We start from the raw sequence: 11,029 nt of genomic DNA, 5'->3' as shown, positions 1-11,029 counted from the left end.
GTAATGTGAGTACAGTGCTTTTTGTATGTGATGTTTGAATGTATCTAATGTGTGTCAGACACCAGGCAGCCTAGCTGGCGTCGTGGCGTCAGCCAACGGGGATCCTAATAAACTCAACTTAACTCATTTATTGAGACTTTTAGTGTCAGAAATGAGATGAAAACCTGAAAGAGGAGAGTTTATTCTACAAACGAGTGGGATCTTTATGACATCTAAAGCTCCAACAACGAGACATCGCTGTCCCTCGCTCACTGCCAACATGGAGGAGGGGTTATTGCACGCACACACACACGCACACACACACACACACACACACACACACATACACACACACTGACCCCCACACACACACACACACACACACACACGCACACACACTGACCCACACACACACATCTCAGCTGGCATCTTGTCACAGCATGCAAACATGGATAAAGCAGAAGGTGTACGAGCGCATATTTTTACTAAATGCAAGACCTCATTTTTGGGGCGTTGAAGACCTCGGAGGGATGCTGTATGTGTGTGTGTGTGTGTGAGTGTGTGTGTGTGTGTGTGTGTGTGTGTGTGCGCGGTGCCTCCGGTGACTGACTTCACAGGGGGAAGCGAGGCTGCACACTGTCCACTCCTCTGTCCACACACACTCCGTATAATCACGTTCCCTGTCGGGCCCTATAAATCTGTGAGGGCCCAATTAAAGATGGCCTTTAGCATGTCCACCCCTACCAGCACACACACACACACACACACACACACACACACACGCAGACACACACACGCAGACACACACACACGCGTGTTGAAAAATAAAACCACAAAAAAAACACTCTTTGCTTTTCATTCAATGTATATTTGACACAACAGACTGCAGTGTAGAACAAGAACAGAATAAAAACAGTGTAAAACTCATAAAAAAAGGCTTTGATTTTGGCTATTTTTGGGTTGCAGCTCACACACATTATGTGCAGCCTGTGTGGCTCCAACCTGGACTTAAAGGTGCAACTGTACGTGGATATAAAAAAGGCACAAACTGTACAATTTTAAAGAATATAAAATGATAAATTACACATTTGTTTTGCACCGTAAATGAGCTGATAATGATGTACTAAGCAGAAAGTAGTGCATGCAAATTAATCTGTAATTTTGAGAGATGAATGAAATGAAGATATATCAACAATTATGACTATTTTGTGTGATTAAAAAAAACTCATTTAACAAGTGCAGAAATATAAAAAAATACTTTTAAATCATTTTAAAAAAAGGCACAAAGATATTCAACAATTTGTTTTAAATGTACAACACTAAAAAGTGAATACTGTGGTGTGTAAGGCTGTGTGGAGAGGAGGGGACGGGTGACGTGTTATTAGCAGTGTTGTGACTGCTATGTAAATATCTCATTAGTCGGGTTAATACCGTTCCTCTGCTCTTGGTTGTAACATTAAAAAAAAAAAATCTAAAAATCTCCTCGTCGGTCCAGAAAGAGGCTGACGAGCCCATTAAATGTCAGCGGGAAAAAAAATTATGCAAGAGGCTAAAAGCGTTTAAGTCGGACAGAAATACCAGCACACCCCGAGGATTTGATTTGGGATTATTTACGTCCCTGCGATCGGGACGAAGACGAAACAAAGGAATAATAATTAGACCGGCGTTGTTTTGCGCGCCGCCCCCGTCCCGCAGCGCTCGCCCGCCGAATGCGAGACCCGTTCCCCCCCTCAAAACTTGATGGTTGTTGAACTTATTTTTAGTGTCATTTGATAAGCTTCCCTGCTTGCACGGAGACATCCCACTGACCCAGCCACTGGTCATTGTCTATACCGCTTCCCGTCAAAGTCGGCCGCGCTTTGTCAGGTTTCGACTCGAATATCCATTTTGCATCTGAAGTACGGTATCCGAAGTGACTGGATCATTCGAGCCTTTTTCTTCAGCTGCTGCCCCCTTTTCCTCCCCCACAGTGTTTCCGCTCACACTAACATCATTTGGAGATTGGCGTCGTGACAGCGCGCTTGACAAATCCACAATATATATATATAAATACATATATACCCTGCTTTGCTTTTTTGGGGGGTGAGGCAGTTGGGGGTGGAGGAGAGAGAGAGGGGGGGTGGGACATAATTTCTGGAAATGAACAATACTTATCCGTCCATCGCATCCGTTACTTTGGGTTTGCGTTTTGGACGTGGCGCACCGTCACCGTGGCGTCGTGTCCTCTTTTTCCTGTGAGTAACGCAGTAATAGGTCATTCAATGTCAAAAGACATAAAAAACAGACAGCCAGGTCTTCACAGGCTGCTGCTTGCTGTTGCCTTTAATTATTTTAATTAAACTTTGATATTCTGGTGAACTAGTGGGTTGTGACGCGGCCCGGGAAGCCCCCTCGGAGGATTGAGACGGTGGGAGCCGAGGAGCGTTGCGGCGGCCGCAGTATCTATATCTTAAAAAGTCCTAAGTGATGGGCCTGTTTATGGGCGGTGATGTGCTACGCCTTGCTGAGCAGAGAGCAGACTGCGCTGAAAAACAGGGGCAAAAAACACCAAGCGCCATGTCAAGGTCTTGAAGGCATCAATCCCTCAAACGTAGCTGGAGATCCTCCTTGGTCCTGCGGTCGAATAACGCTCTATTAATTTTCTTGTCCTGAGTGCATAATGAAAGGGAAGGTGTCTTAAAAAAAAAAAAAAACACAACAACGATAAAACTACAGGGCAAAGTCTCGGTGCCGTCCAATACCTCGGGGGCATCCTGTCTACAATTTGTCATGCGTGTGCACTTCTCAGTGTTAAAATGACAAGATGAGCCAGTCAGAGGGCGGCCGGCGGGCGTGCAGCGCCGCTGAAGTTGGAGAGGATCTGTGATGAGACATTGCCAAGAGGCAACGGACTTCTGCACTTGTGAGGCCCACTGGGATTATTCCGACTTCCACGCCAACGGCAAACAGCCCCCTTCCTCCAGCTTTTTTTTTTTTTTTTTTTCTTTAGATAGCTTCCGTCTGTGTCCGTGAAATTAGGTTTTTCACAGAAGGCACAATATGGTCAGAATATGTTGGGAAAGAGTTCTGGGATGCTTTTTTTTTTCTTAATTTAAAAAAATGGTCTCATAATATAAAAAGGTAGAAAATAACTTAATGAATAAGATATTAACATTTCACCCGGTGAGCAGGAAACCAGAAAGGGAAACTTTGTGCTTATAGTAGAGCGGAGTGAACAGATAGTGGTTTCAGCTGCAGGACGGAAAGATCTTCAATAAAAACAAACTGGAATTCTTCTTCTGTGGTCCTCAGCGATCAGCACATGGTTGGTTTACACACCGTCGTCCTTCTCTTCTTCTCTTCTCTTCTCTCCTACTGACGCTGCACACGGCTGAAATTAATACACCGACCCTGCAGAGCACACAGAGACACAAAGACAGAGAGTATTACTACTTCTATAATCAAAACGTTACTGCAGTTATTCTACTAGTACTACTGAGTAATTAACACCTTTTGTTTTACATGTGCTAATATTTCTAATGAACATCTCTATTTATTTCCCTATAATCTAATTTACATAAAAAGTGTAGGCATCATGATTTGATTATTGGCTCTTTGATAACAGATATTTCTATTAAAATAATACAATGATCTTTATTGTCTTTATTGAAATTTTGCAGGCTTCTCTCATTGTAGTTAAGAATAAAAACGAATAAATAAAAGCAGCGATTAAAGCAGAAATAGCAAAAAGATAGTTAACTTAAATTTGAATTTACACTTTTACATATTTACAGAGGTACAAATGTGGAGGTTAATAGATAAATGTTTAAAAAAACATCTTTGTTTATAATAATTACAAATAAAATATAAAGATAAAAATAAAGAAAAATATTTATCCATATGTATTAAATGTCTTCCGATGCAGGTAAAATCAAACCAGGAACACAATAAACACAGCTTAATAATAAGAGGTCGTACATAATTAACGTATATAAAACTAAAAGAATAGAGAACACACTTTTCAGTAGAGCTGCAACGATTACTCGACTAAAAAATAATCAGCGACTATTTTGATAATGGATTGATCGTTAAAGTCATTTTTCCTGCAAAAGTGTCAGAAAATTCTGTTTTCAACATCTCAATTATGAAGATTTGCTTTTATATCATATTCAATTGAATATCTTTGGGTTTTTGACTGACTAAACAAGACATTTAAAAACATCATCTTGGACTTTGAGAAATTGGGAAGGACATTTTTTACTATTTTCTGACAACTTTGTTAACTGAACGATTAAACGATCAATCTAGAAAAAAGTAGGCAGATTAATCGATAATGAAAATAATCGTCTACTTTAAATAAAAATAATTAATGACATCATAATTTCAGGACAAATAAAGTCAAACAATCAGCAGAAATCATATTTAAATCACATCAAATGAAGAATCAGCTGGTGAAGCAGCAGCACGATTCTGAGAATACTGACAAAAAAAGACGTCTCACTTTCATCCCTGTGTGCATGGTCTCACCCAACATGTGTACTTATACTGTATGTGTGTGTGTGTGTGTGTGTGTGTGTGGGCAGCTGTCTGAGCGTCTCGGTGCAGCAGCAGCAGCGTCCTGCTCACCAACAGTAGGCCGACTGGCACCAAGAGGGAGCTCTCGCACAGCGAATCCCCAGCAGCCAGCCGGCCTCCAACCTCCAACACACTCACATAGAACTCTCTGACTCTCTGCTCCTCTTCATCTCTCTGTCTCTCTGTCTGTCTGTCTGTGTGTGTGTTTACATGTGCTCACTGTAACCTGGTCATCACATCATGACGGTTTATTCATTAATCCTTTCTGGGAACTTTGGTCCTCTGCCTCCTTTGACTGTAAATATTTAGAGGCGGTGAGCGGCGTCATATCTGCAACAGCAGGAGTGTTACTAAAGGATCAGTTCACCCAAATCACAATAGAAAAACCCACTTTGTTTTAGTCACATCCATCCATACAGATCACCATTCAATGAGGGTGAATGGAAGTTTGTTACTCAACAGCAACATGTTTTCTCACAAACAATAACTGTTCTTACAAAGACAATTTCCTGATTCCTCAAAGGTTTAAAATCACAAGTGATAAGAGAGATGTTTTCTGACCCTGTAATGTGCAACATAAACATCCTTTGAGGTGAGAGGAAAGTCACACAATCATAGGCAGAAATTTCAAAATAAAAGCCCCCAATTGGCTTTGAACTCTTCACAGCTGTGTGTTTGAGTGCAGGTTAAAGGATCAGAGAAACCAGCTTAACAGAGACACATTTCTGCTGGAGAATCCGTTTTTTTTTGCTCACATAGATGCATAACTGAATCTCTACTAGGGAGGGGAATCAAGAACCGGTTCCATATTGTCCGATCCATTGGAATCGTACGCCTCTGAGATTATCAATTCCTTCTATCAATGCCGCCACGTTTTTCTGACAGTTGTGCGTTGCAAAAACTCTGAGTCACAACATCAAACTCAGCATCTACGCTGATGGAAACTTCCAACAGGAAGGAGTCATGACGGAGAGGAAGACACGGTCCAAAGCGTGGCTTCATTTCACGAGTAAAGATGACAACAGTGCTACTCTTAATATCTGTAAAAATAAAGGGTGGAAACACAAAGCAATATGTTGAAACATCTTTCGATGCAACATGGGCTGAAATTCTAGGAATGCCAAGTATTTGACACTCTACGCACGAGGGCCCATCCATCACCGAGGGCAAATATCCTACGTTATAATAACGTTAGCGCCACGCAGACAGGCTTCGCAGATTTATTCTTTGACAAAGAAAATTGTTTATTTTTCATCAGTCAGTTTTATATTTGTTTTCCAAGTTATATCCTTTGTAGAAAAGGAGCATTGCAATTTATTTTAACACGTGCAAATGTTACTAGGCCGACATTCTACACGGTGTTCAATAAAACAGCTGCGTAGATACTGAAAACCTGTGTAGGACTTTTTCTCCTGTCACAGGAATCAATAAGGGAATCGATAAAGAATCAAACCGATAAACAGAATCATTCACATTGATATCAATAAATCCTTATCAATCCCCATCACTCATCTCTAACTGGTATTGTGTAAGTGCACATGTACATGATAAAGACTTCAGTGTGCCAGGATGAGGGAAAAGACTCGTAGCGGTGCATCCTCAAAAATAAGACGATCCAAAGTCCCACTGAAACTGATATGAATCAGTCTGAATGAGACGGTGTGCTCGCTCTACAGAGAAAGAGACTGTCCTCTCACTGTGTCCAAAAAAAGATCAGGCTGCAGCGTCATATCACAAAAGCAGGACACCTTCAAATAGACTAAAAATGAGCCAATGGTGGTTCAAAATGAGGGAAACGTCCTCACTGACTAATGAGAGTAAATCCAACACGTGTAAATACGTCTTCTGATTTCCTCACTGAACATGATTTCTCTCAGTAACCTGGTTTCTGCTTCCTGCTCTCTGGATTTACACACTGATTCACTCTCATTATCCAGGCATGATGTCCAGAGACTCATCGTGGTTGTGGACGCAGTACGAGTGTTTAACTGATCACAGCTCAAGTTGCATTTGAGTTGATGAGGAAAAAAAGTAAATTTGGATTTTAATTTGGGTTTCAGAGGTATGACAGGAACGTTTCTGAATTAGCACATAATTTGATTTTAAAAACATCTGATTCATGTGCTGAATTTGCATTAAAATGTGCACATATTAGAGCTGCACATCTCTTTGAGAAATCCTTGCACGTGCAGGCCTCCCACAGCGTCCCGCTGAGGGACAGAAATGACCAGGATGTTGTCTCCAGAGCTGCAGAGCGACTGCAGAAGTCAGCAGCCGGTTCCTCTGGTGTGGGAGCTCTTACAGTATATCTGCACTACAGTCTGGCTCAGGAGCAGAAGTGTGCACGGACCGACTGTGACGAGGGCTTTAGACAAGCTGGAGAATCTTCCATTCCTCATTATTTGGCAGGGCTGGTGGGTGTTTGATGGAGGGGTGGGGGCTTCGCTCCATCTCTGCATGGTAAGCCCCTCGACGTGTACCCTCTGCAACTAATCTCACACAGTCAACAAATAAGGCACATCAGATGCTGTTTTGGCCGCGGCCATCAGAGCGGCTAAGTTCAGTGGATTTTACGGGTTTTGCGGCGCAGGGGCTCGGCGAGGGGAGAAGTGCTCTCCGCGGCGGGCAGAATGGCGAGGCGAAGCAGGGGGATCTGGTGCGAGGGCGAAGCAGGTGCAGCACAATACGGTCAAACCCATTCCAGCTCCCCTGTTCCCGGATGAGCGGGGCCTGACTTGGCAGGGAGCGCCGCCTTGTAACTGGGCCATGTTGGAGAGACGGAGGCCCACCTGTGCCACCCGGAGCGGCAGAACAATAGTCTGAATATGTCAGCACGGGATGTCAGTGGAATCTCATCAGACGGACGCGAGCGTGACGGCGGATAGACGGGCGGATGAGTCAGGTGGGGAGATGGAGAGGTGAAGAGACAAGAGGAGGGGGGGGTCAGAGAGACTTCCAAATGAAGACTGTGATTAATAAGGTTCATTACTGACACTCCACCGGCTTCCTATTCAAACTAATGGAAATATATGAAACCCTGATATCAAACTACACTGATTAGAATCCATGTTGATATATCGGACACGTCCAACACATAATAGTAGATAGTTTGCTGTACGGCTACACGATTATGGACCAAATGATAATTATTTTGATCAATATTGAGATCATGATTATTCATTGATTTTCGGTACACAATATTTTTATTGCACTTTCACATTTAAATCAACAGAGTGCTGCTTTCACTTTTACACTCTGCTATATTCCTGCTAATGCACACATTTTTGCATCAAAATAAAACTTAAAATAAGCTTCTTCTTCAACTGAATTCAGTGCATTTTGCCCCAAAAATATGCGCAGATCGGGCATTAAACCGCCCCAGATTGAGGCCAAAACATCTGGATCGCGCCCTGGTTACTGGCTGTTAGTTTAGGAAGGGCTTGATTTGATATGCAGCAAAGTTTTCTATAAGAGGAGCACGAATTTTAAACTAAATATTGCATTTTCATTTAATTGTGGGAAACCAAAATTGTGATTTGCAAAATTGTGATAGTTTGAAGCAAAGGTATGAAAATCAATACTTAAACTGATTGATGATTATCTATATTATCAATCAACTCATTATTATTATTATTATTAAGGCTGTGAATTGATTCAAATATTGAATTGCGATTGATCAGATGATTGTCCATGATTAATTGCAATTAATCGCACATTTTTTATCTGTTCAAAATGTACCTTAAAGGGAGATTCGTCAAGTATTTAATACTCTTATCGACATGGGAGTGGACAAATATGCTGCTTTATGCAAATGTATGTATATATTTATTATTGGAAATCAATTAACAACACAAAACAATGACAGATATTGATCCAGAAACCCTCACAGGTACTGCATTTAGCATAAAACAATATGCTCCAATCATAACATGGCAAACTGCAGCCCAACAGGCAACAACAGCTGTCAGTGTGTCAGTGTGCTGACTTGACTATGACTTGCCCCAAACTGCATGTGATTATCATAAAGTGGGCATGTCTGTAAAGGGGAGACTCGTGGGTACCCATAGAACCCATTTACATTCACATATCTGGAGGTCAGAGGTCAAGGGACCCCTTTGAAAATGGACATGACAGTTTTTCCTTTGGAGCGTTATTTAACCTCCTTCATGACAAGCTAGTATGACATGGTTGGTATCAATGGATTCTTTAGGTTTTCTAGTTTTCTAGCCCCAATTATTATTATTATTATTATTATTATTATTATTATTATTATTATTATTATCATTAATTAGTCTGTAAATGTCAGAAAGTAAAGTAATATTCATTGTTAAAAAATAAAAAAATCAATAAATGATGATATGAGGCGGAAAAAAGCTGCAAAGTGCCACGCTGAAGAAGCTGGAACATTCTGTACAAACGTTGGCGTTTTATTGGATGAACTACTTAAAACGGTTAATCAATTATTAAAGCTGTTGATGAATTTTCTCATCAATTCATTGACTGCCCATTGCAACACTAATAATATCTTTAGTAAGACCTTTTTTAAAAGAACTCACAACGTAACAAAGAGCTAACATGCTGCCAAAAATCACAGGATTCCTTCACCGTTTATTACAAATTGTTAAATCTTGTGTTGTCAATAATCTCAGCGTTTTAAATAATCCTCTCAACAGGAGTCCCAACTCGTGCTCATGTTGAGGAATACTTCAATATCTGACCTGAGTTGTTTTTAGCCACCTACACTGAAGCCTGTTGACACTCTCAGGAGCTGCAGAGGTCCACGTTTGCCCAGTCCTCACACAACATGTTTGTCACTGGGACCGCTGGCTTGTTACTGGAGGCAGAGCTCCAGAAGTGAAGTGAAGGAGAGAGAGAGAGAGAGAGAGAGAGAGAGAGAGAGAGAGAGAGAGAGAGAGAGAGAGAGAGAGAGTGACTGACTGTGTGTTTGATTTTCATTCTCATCTCTCATCGCAGCGTTCACACCCTGAGCAGCTTGAGTCCCCCTGAGCTGCAACTCTCTGAGGAGCTCTGATGCAGACAGCAGCAGCAGCAACGTAGAGCGCTGACCAAACTCTGGGCCTTTTTATGTGCTTTTGTGCTCCTGATACACAAACATTGTAAATATTAATTATACTATTATACAAATCGGTTACCACATGCATGGGTGGGGTTTTTAAGACTTATAACAAGATCATTTGAACATCTGGATCCTTCACTTCATTACAGAATATTTCATTTTTTTATATTCTGCATAACAAACAGGGGATGTTTAACCCAATGAGACCAGTCCGTCTGGCTGTAGCAGGTTCATTTTTAGAGCTAGATATCATATGAAACTAGAAAAACCTAATGAATCCATCGGTACCAACCATGTCATACTAGCTTGTCATGAAGGAGGCTAAACAAGGCTCCAAACTTGCGCTACATTTTGGCAAGGAAAAACTGTCATGGCCATTTTCATTTTCACTGTATAAAATGACCTGTGGTGACCTCTAGGGTAATCACAGCCTCATGAAACTTTACAGCCACAAACTAGAGACCTAGAGCATTCAGAGGATGGATGGATCAAACTAGAGACCTAGAGCATTCAGAGGATGGATGGATCAAACTAGAGACCTAGAGCATTCAGAGGATGGATGGATCAAACTAGAGACCTAGAGCATTCAGAGGATGGATGGATCAAACTAGAGACCTAGAGCATTCAGAGGATGGATGGATCAAACTAGAGACCTAGAGCATTCAGAGGATGGATGGATCAAACTAGAGACCTAGAGCATTCAGAGGATGGATGGATCAAACTAGAGACCTAGAGCATTTAGAGGATGGATGGATCAAACTAGAGACCTAGAGCATTCAGAGGATGGATGGATCAGACTAGAGACCTAGATCATTCAGAGGATGGATGGCTTTCCTAGCTAGATTGACAATAAGGGGGTTTCTGAGCAGTTTACACAACAGAAGTGCTCGCCATCCAATCGCCGAAAAATGCAATTCTTGCAGAAATCTCCAAAATGTCAAAAGTTTTTGATCCCAAATCACAGCATGGCTTTTTCTACGGTGTTCCTCAATGTTTTGGTGTCTTAATGTGGTATTTTGGAGGGATTATTGATCAGTTTTAAGCTTCTCAAGTGGTAAAAAATGGTTAAATTTAGCACAAAATCTGTGCAACAAATGGTTTCAACCCAAACATTGCTATAACAACTTATGAGACATAATAGAGCATGGGGATGGCCGACATATACTACTTATTATCATGTTATACGCCATTATACACCACTTCTATGTGATGTATACTGTTGACCTGCTATCTCCCCCTAAAGACCCCCTGTACGGATCTATTGTGGGTCTTTCCAATTTCCTGCCCTCAACGTGGGACTTGGGGGGGAAAAGACCACTTAAGTCAACAAAGGCTGGAAGGTTGGTAAACGTTTCAAAAGACGTCATACAGTACAACCACAGGAAATGCTGGCTAGCTTCAAGGGTTTCATGATAATTG

General features: G+C 41.5%; 1 protein-coding gene across 1 annotated transcript in view; it reads right to left on the bottom strand.

Annotated features, from left to right (window-relative positions):
- Positions 1–826: 826 nt before the first annotated feature.
- The window catches only part of antxr2a (ANTXR cell adhesion molecule 2a), a 103,414-nt gene continuing 93,211 nt past the window's right edge, over positions 827–11,029 (bottom strand). Inside the window, exon 17 of the mRNA XM_074639455.1 lies at positions 827–3,369. Coding sequence (XP_074495556.1) covers positions 3,331–3,369 — 39 coding nt within the window. The 3' untranslated portion in view covers positions 827–3,330. The remainder of the gene's footprint in view (positions 3,370–11,029) is intronic.

Source organism: Sebastes fasciatus, chromosome 6 (assembly GCF_043250625.1).
Source record: "Sebastes fasciatus isolate fSebFas1 chromosome 6, fSebFas1.pri, whole genome shotgun sequence".
Classification (NCBI taxonomy): Eukaryota; Metazoa; Chordata; class Actinopteri; order Perciformes; family Sebastidae; genus Sebastes; species Sebastes fasciatus.
Note: the sequence above shows the minus strand (reverse complement) of the source record. Positions and strands in the feature narration are given on the sequence as shown.